Source organism: Anabrus simplex, chromosome 2 (assembly GCF_040414725.1).
Source record: "Anabrus simplex isolate iqAnaSimp1 chromosome 2, ASM4041472v1, whole genome shotgun sequence".
Lineage (NCBI taxonomy): Eukaryota > Metazoa > Arthropoda > Insecta > Orthoptera > Tettigoniidae > Anabrus > Anabrus simplex.
The window spans coordinates 736,198,133-736,213,507 of record NC_090266.1 but is presented as its reverse complement, the minus strand read 5'-3'; the positions used below and the strand labels follow the sequence as shown (position 1 = coordinate 736,213,507).

Here is a 15,375-nt window from a genome sequence, read left to right as displayed (position 1 = left end):
ATCTAACTTTAGTCTATCCATCTCCCTTTTCAGATTCTCTAACCTGCCACAACCATTCAAACTTCTAACATTCCACGCTCCGACTCGCAGAATATCAGTATCCATCTTCCTGATGATCGCCCCCTCTCATGTAGTCCCCACGCGGAGATCTGAATGGGGGACTAGTTTACCTCTGGAATATTTTACCCGGGAAGAAGCCATCATCAGTACATCATTCATACAGAGAGAGCTGAATGTCCTCAGGAGTTAGATATGGCTGTAGTTTCCTGTTGCTTTCAGCTGTGTAGCAGTGTCAACACAGCTAAGCCATGTTGAGTATTATTGCAAGGCCATACAGTCAATCATCTAGACTGCCGCCCCTGCAACTTCCGAAAGGCTGCTACCCCCCTTTCGATGAACCTTTCCTTAGTCTGGTCTCTCAACAGATACCCATCCGATATGGTTGCACCTGCGGCTCGGCTATCTGCTTCATTGGAACACGCAAGCCTCCCCAGCACGGCAAGGTCACATGGTTCGCAGGCAGGCATAAATTTGTGTAGAAGGGACCAAGTCTCTCGTAGTGCATTGGAACTGCCTGTGGCTCCAGGTAACCTACGCAGTGGCCTCCACGAGATGCACTAGCCATGTGTCTTGGTAAGTGTGTTAAATTTCCAACTGTGTTAATTACCAACTGATGAGCCCAAATTGGCACACGGGGGTGAAACGCTGGCAACCAAGAATGATGATAATTTTATTGTTTTTTTTTTTTTTTTTTTTTACGTCTCTCTAACTACTTTTACAGTTTTCAGAAATGCTGAGATGCCAGAATATTGTCCCACAGGAGTCCTTTTACATGCCAGGAAGTTAACCGTCACGAGGCTGATGTATTTGAGCCCTTTCAAATACCATCATACAGAGCCAGGATTGAACCTGCCAAACTTGGCTCAGAAGGCTTAGCGCTCTTCTGTCTGAGCTACCCAGCCTGGCCAACCAAGAATCAGTTTGTTGGAAAATGTACGGACCATTTATATTGGAGTTACAAAGTTACTCATTCAGGACAAATATTTCAGGTTGCCTATGGGAATCAGTACATCATCTGATGGCCTAGCAGGCATAAATTTCTGTAAATGTCTCTCTTAGAGTATTGGCACTGCGTGTGGCTCCAAGTAGTCTTCGCAGTGGACTGCACTATATACAGTAGCCATGCATCTTTTTAGGTGTGCTAGTTACCAACTGATGAGCCCATATTGGCCCACTGGGGCAAAATGCTGGAAACCAAGAATGAGTTAGCTGGAAAAATGTATAATTTCCAATTATAGACCATTTGTATTGAAATTATGAATTTACTCATTCAGGATAAATATTTCAAGTTACCTATGGGAATCAATGCCTATATCACCCTGTATCTATCGGGGATAGTATTGAGCTCCTTGAGGAGCAAGCAGATCTGCATGTTGCTTTCTCCTCAGTGCTTGTTCAAATTTCTCCCTATCTGTTAAAAAGCTCAAAACACTAGATGAAACCCTCGACAGCTCTTGGCGTAGTATTTGTTAAGGCTGTAATTCCAGATTATGTCGAGCAATCCTTTTCAAACTGTGTTGAACTTTCTCAGCCACTACTTCATTTCTATTGGAGGAGTGTGTATGTGAAGACTGTTGTGGACTTTTCTTAACATTTATATTTTCCCTGTGGCCTTGTGTCGAGGCTCTGGCAGTGCATTCATTATCTCATAGTCTAGTACAGACGTCATCACGTAGTTGCTCTAGGGAGTCGGTGTTACTGGCTCCACTCGGGACGGCTGTTTGTCACGTGACAAGAGAGCAGCAGACAAGTGGGTTGCATACCGTGGCCGTACTGTACTTGCTGCTCAGAAGTGTTACCATATGAACAACAGCTATAATAATAATAATAATAATAATAATAATAATAATAATAATAATATATTCATCATCATCATGTGAGATGAACGGACACAGATTACAGAGTATAATAGTACAAGAAAATTATTCATTGAGAAATGAAATGTACAGCAGTGTACAATATTTCCTGAATAAATACATTTTCACTATTAATTGAAGCTTTGGGTATTTACTGGAAGTAAATGCAATTTATGTGATTTGTACACATTCTTTGCAATCTCATTAACATACATTTCAATATTTGTATCGCATTTATGACTATGACAACAAATTAAACACATGAACTGAAACATATCACTGGTGTACTCCTCCTTCACAGGACCTTTTGGGCTTGTTTAGATAGTATTGTATCAATGTTTGGTACTATTGCTTGCGTATTGGCAAATTGCAAAACACATTTCAAGTTTTCTTCGGTGAGCCTACTTCTTGTCTAGATTTACAAAACTTCATTAATTAATTTATTTATTGACCATTGAACATAGCAGGCTTTCACCCAGATACATGTTCACCATACCCATTAAAAACCAAATATACTATTCCTCTTACCACCTCCTACTATATATGATTACTAATTTACATCTAACCCAATACATATAGAACTGATAAATCAGAGAAATGTTTCGCTCCTTATCAGAGACCTGGGCAGAACGGCAACATTGAATATAAAAAAATAATAAATAATGCCTTTTGGCGATAAAAAGGGAGAAAAAAACATTGAAATAAATAAAACACATCGGCACTCTAGGGGGTACATTACCTGCCCCCATCCTTAGTGTCAGCAACACTTGTCTATTCACTTCCTCCTCACACTCAGACATCTTAGGAAGCAGGCACTGTCCTTGAACCCTGTTCAATATGGTTGGACCTGTCTGTTTGCTCTTAGACATCCTCTATTGTTCCATTTCACTGCACACATATAACTTCTATAGTCTGCTGAGTTATACACTAACTACTTCCAACTCGAAGTCTCCTAAACCCTGACTCATTATTTAAGAGCAGCATTTAAATCACACCCACCAAGTCTTCTTTTAACATTGTTTCTTTAAGATATTTGACCAATTCCTTCTTCTATTTTGCCCACACAATTTTTTAGCAGCACACAACTATTTATTTAAGTTACCGGTCCTGGTCCATTCATTCACTACCCATTTAATCATTTTCCGTTCATCCCCCTGCTTAAGTAGGGCTTGTTCTTCTGGATTCAATAATTTATTTCTCACTTTTTCTAAAGCAACACATTCTTTCACCAAGTGCAGGTCATTCGACACTTTCTCGCATAATAAACATCGTGACTTATCTGCCCTTCTGGTCCATCCTTTATTCTTATACAGTCCCATTAACCACTATAACATACCTCTTCTCTCTGCTCTGTTTACATTGGTGATGCTTATTCTTGCTTCTTTGGTGATTTCATTATACAGAATAAGGGAACACTTCTCCCTACCTTCCTCTATCAGACGCTGCCTTTGAATATCTTTAACTCTCTCTACTATCTCTCTCAGTCTACAGTTCTCTTTCCTGTACCACACTGTCTTCCAAATATACCCCATACCGATCCTATTCAAATACGCTTTAACTTTCATAAGCCAACGCCCCTTATACATATGCTTCGACTGTTGGAGATATGCTGCTTGCAAAACAACACCCCCTTCTCCTATTTTAAGTCTCATCCAATATTTTAATACTCTTTTGACACAATCAGCTTCAATACACTCCCCACACATTAGTAATGCCCCACCATTAGCCATGCATTGTGGTAATAGCATTATTATTTTGCTGAATCTGGATATAATCTGTTTGAACATGGCTTTTTTGTCATCTAAACCCCATAGTTCTGCCCCGTACAATACTCTGCCTAGCCCCAGCATTTTAAAAACCAGTCTCTGCAGGCTGTAATGTATACCAGGGAATTTTGATTCTAGGATGTTGACCACCGAAAGTGCTGCGGCCCCCTTCCATTTCGCTGTCCTCACTTGGTCATTCCAGTCTCTTCTCCTGTTTATAATTACCCCCAGATATTCAAGTTTGCTTACCTCTTCAATCTTCACTCCCTGTACCACCCATATCCTTTCATTCTTCCTTCTCTTAGTTTTACTTACTTCTATCACCTTCGACTTACTTCCATTGAATCTCGGGGACCATTTCCTTGCAAACTCCTCAACCATGTTGAGGCTTTTCTGTAAACCTCCCCCTGTCAGGGCTAGTAGAATCACATCATCGGCAAATATTAAGCCTGTTATCTCTAACCCATTTACTGCTGGCACCGCACAGCTATGTCCACCGTGGCCCTGGAGGATGTCATTAATGAACAGGAGAAATAATATGGGCGATAACTTACAGCCCTGTTTCAGACCTACCTTACATTCTATTTGGCTGCTCAACCGATTATCCTCCAATCTAACCCTACAGTATACCTTCCTATATATAGCTTCAATCGCTTTGATCATTTTTCCACATACCCCCACTTTCCCTAATTTTTCTAATAGAGCTCTTCTGCTAACCGTGTCAGATGCTTTCTCAAAGTCTATTGCAGCTAGGTACACTTTACCCCCTTTCCTATCCAGGTATTTTTCTATGATCATCTTGACAGTCATGATACTATCTGTTGTTCTGCGTCGTCTCCTGAAGCCCCCTTGATAGGTTGACAATATCGACTGTCTCTCAGCCCAATCACTTAGCCTGTTCGCCAGTACCCCTGTGTAAACCTTACTCAGCGAGTCCAGCAGTGCTATTCCTCTATAATTCTTTGGTAGATTTCTGTAGCCTTTCTTTTTGTAAATAGGACATATTACGCCAACTTCCCATTCTTTTGGGTAGTTCCCTTCTTCGAAAATCCTGTTGAAAAGTTTAACTATACCTCCTACTACTTGTTTACCTATTTTCTTCCAAAAAACGTTACGTATACCATTACATCCTCCTGGCCAGCCCCTTTGCCACCATGCCTTGATCTCGCTGCAGGCCTCCCTGACAGCACAAAAAGGACTAGAAGGTGAACCCAGAGCTTCTGGATTCCAGAGGACTCTTGCAAAGTATCTCGAAGGGCCAGACTTCCTAATTAAGGCAGACCGGTCAAATTCAGTGTTTCAGTTCTGGTAGCAATTGAGATGGTTCAGTTCTGGCAGCAATTGAGAGTGTTCGATTCTGTCAGAGATACAGTTGTGGACAGGGAAGACTGAGTGCTGGTGATGCTGTATGTGTAAACTTATGGCGAGTGCGGGACAGTGAGCGAAGACCGCTGTGAGTTTACAGACTGTGTACCATGTACGGAATTGTGTAAGACTGTGTTGCTCTCATGCACAAGCTGTGAACTGTGTTATCAGGACAGTGTTCAGCGAGCACAATTTTGAACTGCCCTAGGGTCTATGTGACAGTTTTAGAAGAGTTGTAGAGTAATTGTTCTAGACTGTGTCAGAGTGATTAACTAGTGTGATTGCATTAGCAGGAGCAGAGAGAGAACATGAACTGGTATAATTGTGTGCCTTTGTAGTCGTGTAAGCAGTTATTAGTTAGTCAATAATAGTCAATAAATCATGAACGGTCCTAGTTGTCTGTTCATTTCCCTGCCCGCCTTCACGTTACAGTGTGAAAGAAATGTGTTGTTTAAGAGTATAGAGTAGATGGCAGGTTAAAAGAACGAATAAGAGTATGTGAGAAAGTGAGAAAGAAACCTTGGTAAGATTGTGTAGAGGTATAATAGTAAAGTTACCTTAGTATAGTGGAAGAGTGATGATACTACCCTGGTATTAAGTTATATATATTTTTATTAATTAATGCATATTGTTCATGTCTTGAGTCAATGTATGTGTACTGTTACTTTACTCTTTCAGAATTTAATGCACAATGGCCAGAGAGCTGGAAATCCGGAAACTTCAATCGAAGAATATGTATCAGTTGGTTCATATTCTGGAATATGCAGATGGATGGAAAAAGCTGATGGCTGTGATTCCAAAGAACAATACAGACCAACATTTTGAGTCAAAATATACTTTTGAACACTTCAAGTATGTGCAGCAATAATCTTAATATAAGAAAAAAATAGTTTGTAAATCCTTATTTTTAACATTTCTTTAATGTACACTGACTGAGCAAATGTCATGGGATAGCGGAGCACTGATTCGCAGGTGTGTTGTCTGCGCACCACACGCCCCCTGTGCCAGCGGCACTTGTATAGGAGACCTTGTGAGCAGTGGCTGTGCATGTGACAGGTGTAACATGGAACGTCATCGTGAGCTGACGCAGTTCGAACGGGGTATGGTGGTCGGTGCCCGACAGATGGGAAGTGCGATTTCGGAAGTGGTGCAGGAATTCGGCTTCACACGATCAACCATGTCCAGGGTGTATCGTGAATGGTTGAATGCGGGTGTCACCGTCCACAACAGACGAACGACCGGCCATCCAGCCACCCTCGATGACCGTGACCGGCGACATCTGAGACGGATTGTCAATAGTGACAGACGGGCAACCGTGCAACAAATCACGGCTCAGTTCAACACAGGCCATGCTAGACACGTCTCCCAGTGGACAGTCCGTAGGAACATCGGTTCTATGGGGTATGGGAGCCGGCGCCGCACACGGATGCCACTGTTAACCCAACGTCATCGGGCACAACGACGCGCATTTGTCGCCAGTCACCAGGGATGGACACTGGAACAATGGCGTTACGTGATATGGTCGGACGAATCATGATTTCAACCGCACCATGCCGATGGGAGGCACCGTGTATGGCGCAGACCACATGAAGCGATGGATCCCGCCTGCCTCGAAGGTGTGGTCCAGGGCGCTGGTGTGTCTGTTATGGTCTGGAGTGCATTTTCCTGGTATGGAATGGGTCCCCTAGTTGTTCTGGAAGAGACCTTGAATGGTACGCGGTATGTTGAGCTGCTCGGAGACGATCTCCACCCATTTTTGGCCTTCCAGCGCCCAGACCTGCGGTGTTTCAAGATGATAATGCGCCGCCACATCTCTCCCACGTCGTCCGGAAATGGTTCCAGAACATGCAGCGGAGGTCCAACGACTGCCATGGCCACCCAGGAGCCTGATATGTAACCTATCGAGCATATCTGGGATGTCCTGGAACGCAGGCTCTGTGCCATGGATCCTGCACCCACGAACAGACCAGCATTGGCGGCCGCTCTGCAAACAATTTGGTGTCAGCTGCGTCCAGAGGACTACCAGGGACTTAGAATTTAGAATTTTCCATACCAGGGACTTTCTATAAAATAATTTTCTGCCTTGTCAATACTTTATACACTTTATTCTATTTAATTACCGTACATGTACATGTTTCGAGAGCCTCCGCTCTCTTCCTCAGCGGTGCCAAATACTAATTATCTTAGGACTAGGGTTCATTGGTATCATATTTCAATTATATATTAAAATATATGAATTTTAAATTAGTTACAATATTACTCTAAGTTTTTCTTTTGCCTATTTACATTGTCATTTGTCACATATTTTACCAGAATTTTACCAATCATAAATGATAAAATCTAATTAAATTAATCTCTCTGTGTTAATTTATGTCCTTATTAATATCTGAAAATAGTAACTCTTTCTTCATCTTCTATAAAATCTTATAAAATTAGTCTCTATCCTGAATTATAAAATAACAGTAATAAATAGCCACTTTGTAAATTAAATTAATAAACTACATTTATGAAGTTAGTCATTTTTTAAAAATATTTCTTCTCTCTTCTTTCTTAACGTCTGCTTTAATTTTCTAGACTTCTTATGAATCAGAATTTTCTCCTCTTACTCTCTTCCAATTCCTTAAATAAACAAAACCAAACAAACTAAAATTTTAGAGACTTTTTACGAAAAAGAAACTACGACTCAGATATTTGGAGAATTTTCATTTAGGTCTACTTACTTAATTCGTTTAATTTATCCACAAATTGAAATGAACCCAAACAATATGTCCTCCTTCCCTCCTATAGAAATAGTCCAACGTATGGGTTAGCCAAATTTATACAAGTATTTTTTAAAAAACACTTTAAATACACAGCTGAGACAACAGTCAGTAACAAACGATTTCTGTAATAAAACAAGGTTTATTGAAATAGAAGAAAATTACACAATTCATAGTCTAGATGATAAAGACATGTACTCCAACATCCCCACATCTAAAACAATAAATATTGTTAGGAAAAACTTAACAGAGCATAGCGGTTTAAGTAAAGTAGAGGTCGAAGAATTTATCAAATTGTTAGAATACCTAATAGAGAAACAATTGTTTCGGATTCAACGGCAAGTTATACAAACAGGAAAAGGGATTGGCTATGGGTTCCCCAGCGTCGGGTATTCTGGCGAATATTTACATGGACCATGTGGAATCTAATAAGATAATTGGTAAAATTAAGGGATTAGTCAAATGGTTGAGATATGTAGACGATGTGTTTATTATCATAGATGAGAAAGAATTAAGCCCAGCAGAAACACTAAAAAGGGTGAACGAAATAGACAAAGATATCAAATTCACAATAGAATCAGAGGAAGGAGGATCACTGAACTATATGGACGTCAAAATATTGAGAAATGGGAGGGAATTAGAATATCAAGTTTATAGAAAAGAAACGACCACTAGTACAATTATTAGGAAGGACTCCAACCATCCAGGACAGCAGAAGAAAGCAACATTTTATAATATGATAAACAGAGCCCTTAAGCTTCCCTTAAAAAGACAAGCGTTCGAAAAAGAGATGACCACCATATATGAGATCGCAAAGAAAAATGGATACACCAAGAAATATGTAGATAAAATAAAGGACAAGTTAATAAATAAACAAAAATAACTTTGGAAAAAGAAAAGAAAGAAAGGAGGAACGTAGCGGTAATAACTTTCCATAACACTCACTCATACGGAATAAAAAAGATATTCAACAAAAAGGGCTTTGAGGTCACATTTAAGACAAACAACAGTAACAAGAAAATTTTATTTAACTCGCATAAGGTCAACAAATCCGACAGATTTAGTAAATCAGGAGTATATTGTATCAAGTGCCAAAATTGTGGGAAAAAATACATTGGACAATCAGGGAGGAGTTTAGAGACGAGATACAAGGAGCACGTGAATGCGGTAAGACATAGGAGGTTCTCAGCAATGGGCGAACACATGGAGGAACACGATCATAATTTTACGGAAATAGACAAAGATATGGAAATACTGCACACGACAACAAAAGGAAAACTAATGGACGTTCTGGAGAAGATAAATATATATATTGATCAGAAAAACAATAATGAAAACAACTTTCATGAACCATTAAATGAAGAAAATGCGATGTACAAATTGGCATACAATCTTATAAGGAAGGAAAGAAAGAGAGAGAGAAAGAAATAGTTCCGAGCCACAAGCACGCTTCCCCTCCACCCCCTACATTACGTAACCGGCAGCACAGCGACTAGTAGCAGCGAGCACAACAAGGTCATTGACAGCAGAGAGTAGAACACGTTTGTTTTCAAACTAGCACAAGTATATATTGAGAACAAGGTTAAAATTTGACAACAAGACGAACTGAAGTGTGAAGTAAGTAAAAAACAATTCTCTGAACATCTAAGGTATCGTCTTTTTTATAAAAAACACATCGCTAAAGGTTGGTTGTTAGTTTGTTTATTTAAAGGAATTTGACGGTTAGAAACAGTGAGCAGATCATCGCGCAACCAATAGCAAAGTAGCAACAAGGAGGGAAGGAGGACATATTGTTTGGGTTCAGACAAACATCACATCATTTCAATTTGCGGATAAATTAAAGGAATGAAGTAAGTAGACCTAAATGAAAATTCTCCAAATATCTGAGTCGTAGTTTCTTTTTCATAAGAAGTCTCTAAAATTTTAGTTTGTTTGGTTTTGTTTATTTAAGGAATTGGAAGAGAGTAAGAGGAGAAAATTCTGATTCATAAGAAGTCTAGAAAATTAAAGCAGACGTTAAGAAAGAAGAGAGAAGAAATATTTTTTAAAAATGACTAACTTCATAAATGTAGTTTATTAGTTTAATTTACAAAGTGGCTGTTTATTATTGTTATTTTATAATTCAGGATAGAGACTAATTTTATAAGATTTTATAGAAGATGAAGAAAGAGTTACTATTTTCAGATATTAATAAGGACATAAATTAACATAGAGAGATTAATTTAATTAGATTTTATCATTTATGATTGGTAAAATTCTGGTAAAATATGTGACAAATGACAATGTAAATAGGCAAAAGAAAAACTTAGAGTAATATTGTAACTAATTTAAAATTCATATATTTTAATATATAATTGAAATATGATACCAATGAACCATAGTCCTAAGATAATTAGTATTTGGCACCGCTGAGGAAGAGAGCGGAGGCTCTCGAAACATGTACATGTACAGTAATTAAATAGAATAAAGTGTATAAAGTACTGACAATGCGGAAAATTATTTTATAGAAATTTGTATATAAGTCAATACGGACCAAAATGGTGAAAATAGTCAATACCAGGGACTTGTCGATTCACTTCCACGGCGTCTCACTGCAGTTCGCAGGGCCAGAGGAGGCCCTACACACTATTAGGTGACTATGCCATGACATTTGCTAAGTCAGTGTATAAAGATATTGCTTTGGAGTCTTTTGTGATATTCTTTGAATTTTAAAAGTGTCTACATATTTAACATGAACGTTTCAAGGGCATGCAATGAGTGAAAGTATAAAAGTATTATTTATTTATCGTATGATGTGCACAGATAGATTATATAAATAAGTATACAATATATACACAATATATACAAGCAGAAGCCTATAGTTCCAAATTAAGTCCATTGATCCATTTTAAGGCCTCCTCAGTTGCGTTGTGTATGTCCTCCAAAGGACCTTGAAATGCTCTCTGTGGACACTCGGCAATTACGTGGTGGATGGTCTGTGAGGTAGCTCCACAATCACACCCAGGAGACTTCTGCCAGCCCCGTTTATAAAGAGTATAGCCGCATCTTCCTTGATTGACTCTTATCCTGTTTAGAGTCCTCCATTGACGTCTGGGTAGATTGAATCCGGGAGGTTGAACATGAGGTAAAGTCGCAAGATGTTGATTGGGAACAGAAGACTGCTACCATTGGTGTAACCAGGCGTTCGTGATGGAGAACCCAGATTCTTCCAGTGTAAGTGCAGTGCGCCAGGGTGGAGATCTAGACTTAAGTCGTGGAGGGGCAGGTTGAGTAATATCCTGGTGAACGGGGAGGTTGGAGTCCTGGCTGGTCTTCTTCTACAGTTTTAGAAGAGCTTCAGACCTTCTTAAGCAAGGCGGTGGAATATTACTGAGTGTAGGCAGCCAGGCCACGTTTGTAGAGCGAATACAACCAGTTATAATGTGCATTGCTTGATTTAGTTGAGCATCAACCTTCGCAGTATGAGCACTGTTCAGCCAAGTTGAAGCGCAGTATTCGGCAACTGAATAGCAAAGAGCTAGAGCAGTAGATCTCAACACTTGGTTGTTCGCGCCCCAGGATGTGCCGGCTAATTTTTGAAGAATATTATTCCGACTTTTAATCTTGGCAGCTGTCTTGTTAATATGATGTTTATATGTTAGGGATCTGTCTAATGTGACACCTAAATATTTTGGGAAGGGACAGTGTTGTAAGGATTGATTTCTGAATGTTATTGTAGGCTTGTAGTTGGCAAATTTATTTCTGAGATGAAACACAGATGCAACAGTCTTTTGGAGATTTGGACGGAGACACCACTTTTGGAAGTATGTATCTAGCTTTTTTTTAGATCTGCTGTAAGAATTTGTTCAGCTTCTGGAAAACTTTGTGTTTGGCTAACCAGTAGTATATCATCTGCGTAAATAAATTTCCTGGACTTAGTTGTTGGTAAGTCAGCAGTATAGAGGTTGAAAAGTAAGGGTGCCAGAACAGATCCTTGTGGAAGTCCATCATTCAGTTTGTAGGTTTTGCTTACTGCATCATCCGAGAAGATCTGAAAGTTTCTGTTGCTAATCATATTGCCAATGAGATTTGTAAGCTTGACACAGGGGATGGCAGAGATAAGTTTTAGCAGGAGCCCTTCTCGCCAAACAGTGTCATAGGCTGCTGATAAGTCTAAGAAGACAGCCACACTATTCTTCCGATTCTCAAATCCATTTTCAATATCAGAGGTCAATGCAAAAATTTGGTCAGCGCAATTTCTTCCAGGTCTGAAGCCAGCTTGTTCTGTGGGAAGGAGATTATTGATGGTTTCTGAGATCCTATTGTATATTAGTCTTTCCAGAAGCTTTAGAGTAACACTTAGCAGTGCAATGGGTCTGTAGCTTTCCACTCTCGGAGGGTCCTTGTTGGGTTTCAAGATCGATATTACTTTGGTCTTCTTGAATAGTGAAGGAAGGTTACCTGTCTCCAAAATATTGGAGAAGAATTTGGTGAGCCAAGTGACTGTTGCAGGTCCAAGATGTTGCAGGAATTCAGGATAGATGCCGTCTATACCTGCTGCTTTCCCGGATTTTATGTTCTTGATGCCTTCTAGGGTTTCCTCTCTTGTGAAAGGACAAGAGAATTGGGATGATTGTTGTTTTGCTAATTGCTTTTTATGTTTCAGTATTGACCGGATTTCCCTTACAACTTGATTATCTCTATTGATCTTTGAGATAGAGATCATGTGTTTGGCTAGATCATTAATGTTAACACTCAGATTCTGTCTACCAGCTGGCTTTGATGAGTCAAGCTTTCTAATGAGAGACCAGGCCTTTCTACTTGAGTGGGTAAAATCAAGAGATGACATGGTTTCGTTCCAAATTTGTTTTCTATTGTCATTCAGTGATTGAATAAGTTTTGTGGCTGTTTCATTGTTGCCATTTTCCTCAAATTCCTTAAGAAGGCTCTCACTCTCTGCAGTCCATCCAGGAATATATTCTTTAAGGCATCCTCTTGGAATGCAGCGCCGAGCAGCACCTTTTATAACTCCAACAAATCTGTCATAGTTATTAAAGGTTGGCTTAATCCATCTTATATTTGCATCATTTTGTTCTTTAAATTTTTTCCAATTAGCTTTTTTAAAGTTCCATCTAGGTTTCGGATAAGATCGAATGACAGGAATATACATGCCAATTTGGAGTATGACAGGCCGGTGTTGACTATGAGGGAAACTGTTGAGAACTGAGCGAAGTATCTGGTTTGGAGAGTTTGGGGATTGGGTTATGAAGGAAAGATCTGGAGTGTATTCCTTACCCCATCGGGTGGAGAAGAAGGTTCCTTTTTCTTTAGCATCATAGATTAGTTTAAGATTTTCCATGTCCATCCAGTCAACAATTGCCTCCACATTTAGATCATTTTGTTGATAGCCCCAACATGTGTGATGACTGTTGAAGTCTGCTATGATTACGGTTGGGTGTTGTAAGGATGGTAGAGGAGGAGTGGGCCACGTTGTGTTTGGTGGCTTATATACGTTCATTATTGTTAGATTATTGATTTTAATTGTGACGGTGAAAATGTCATCACTTGAGCTACAGTCGACTACTGCATAGTTAGTAATATTGTTTCTCACATAGGTAGCTAAGCCATACATCTCGTGATTATTGTGAGCCACTAATTTGAAGCCTGGGATCTTGCCTCTTGTTCTTAGTTGCATATCATTGACAGTATGAGTTTCTTGTAGTGCAATGACATCAATCTGTTGACCTTTCAGAATTTTAGCTAGACACTCTCATTTTGCTCTGCTGATGCCTTCGATGTTAAGATGGCATATTCGAACTGAAGGTCCGATTTTTCGGCTATAGGCTTCCGGGTCCTGATAAGGACCGATTTCTTCATTACTCTGTGCATTATGACCGAGAGGTCTTTTCAGACAGTTCGATCGCATCTCTTCGCCGTTGCTTTCTTAGCACCACCCGGGGGACACGTGTAGGGTAATTTAAGGTTTCACCTACGGACGTAAAGCAACGCTCGTATAATCCTGTTAAATATGATATTGTTGTGGATTCATGCAGTGCTTTTTTTTTTTTAAGGCATACTCTCAGTTTGAACTCTGGGTGCACTTGTTTCTGGTGGAAGTGTACTTGAAAAAATACAGAAAATGCCATCTATTCCTACTAGGTCTGATGCAAGCACATCCAGGTCATGGCCCCTGGGCAATGCCTACACAAATGACAGTCCTGCAATCTCTTTAAAGTGGGGATTCTCCAGCTAAAGGAGACAACCATAACAGGAAACATGGTCCTCCACGATTGCTGGAGGTTGGCATTTGGCTAACGACTCAACCCAGAAAACATTTTGCTGTGTAATCTGATAAGAAATTAGTCAGATTGACCTATTTAAGGCAGCATGACAAACATTCAAAGAACCTAAGAATTGATTGTGGAATTCAGTAAAACTTTCTTTATACATTTTTCCAGGAGACCGAAGGAGAAACGCGTATTAGTGTGAAAGGCGCTTAAATGAAAGTCTGTAAATATGAACTTGAGTTATATTTCAAAACTGGCAAGATACCCATGCTTCGCTATGGTATTATACTGAAATTTATAATTGAATGCTTAACTTTTTATATATAACCCGCCAAAATTTGCGATCTGACTCGTTTTCTGAGAGATTACGGCAAAGTTCATCCCATTTTTCAATCTTTCTTTCCAGCAATCTATTTCGTACTTCCCGGGCTAGGTCCAGGTATTCCGCCCGGTCAGTTGGGTCCCTAAATCTTTGCAATCTTTTCCTATAAGCATTTTTAATATGGATCAAATCCTTGAGGAGATCCGGCGTGGTAGCGTCTTGGGTGCCTTGGCGGTACTGAACCCGTGGCCGGACTGCATTCGTAGTCATTACCCGGCCAGGACCCATTTCTAGCACGGTCTGCACATTTGGACGACGGTCCAGAATATTATTATTATTAGGGTGGATGATATTAGTTGAATTTAAATTATTATTATTATTATTATTATTATTATTATTATTGATATTCTGGACCCCGCAGCAAGATGCAAGACGGCTACTTGGCCGTAAATTACATCTGCTGCCATTGTCATATCTGTCAATATGACCAGCACCAATGCCGCGCGTAGGCAAGTGCGCGGGATTTCTGGCGATACAAATGACATACTTCCGTGCATTATTGACCTTATTATAGAGGTGAACAATTGCAAAATCAATCTCATTCCTATCGTTTATTTCAAATGTGTTTAAATTTTTATTTATATGCCAGGAGAATCTACTGTAATCTAAGAACATTCTCCAAAGGAAAAGAAGGCTCTTGAAAACGATCCCAGGAAGGATTAAAAATGATTGATTTATGATCAGAATAAGTACATTGAAAATCCACAGCCTGTTTCCAGTCATTCAACCAGGTCAGGAATGGAATGAATAAAGCCCCCATCTAGCTGCGAGGATAGGAATTGTGCCGGCTGCCGGAGCCTGTCGCATTCCTCTGGGGCAATGATTAATGAATGACAAATTAAATGAAATGACATTGGAGAGTGTTGCTGGAATGAATGATGACGGCGAAACCCGGAGTACCCGAAGAAAAACCTGTCCCTC

General features: G+C 39.7%; 1 protein-coding gene across 2 annotated transcripts in view; it reads left to right on the top strand.

Annotated features, from left to right (window-relative positions):
- The window catches only part of LOC136864419 (interleukin-1 receptor-associated kinase 4), a 316,630-nt gene that overhangs the window by 45,229 nt on the left and 256,026 nt on the right, over positions 1-15,375 (top strand). For both annotated transcript variants that reach the window (XM_067141393.2, XM_067141392.2), the window contains exon 2: positions 5,726-5,899. In XM_067141393.2, the coding sequence (XP_066997494.1) occupies positions 5,739-5,899 (161 nt within the window). In that variant the 5' untranslated portion in view covers positions 5,726-5,738. The remainder of the gene's footprint in view (positions 1-5,725; positions 5,900-15,375) is intronic.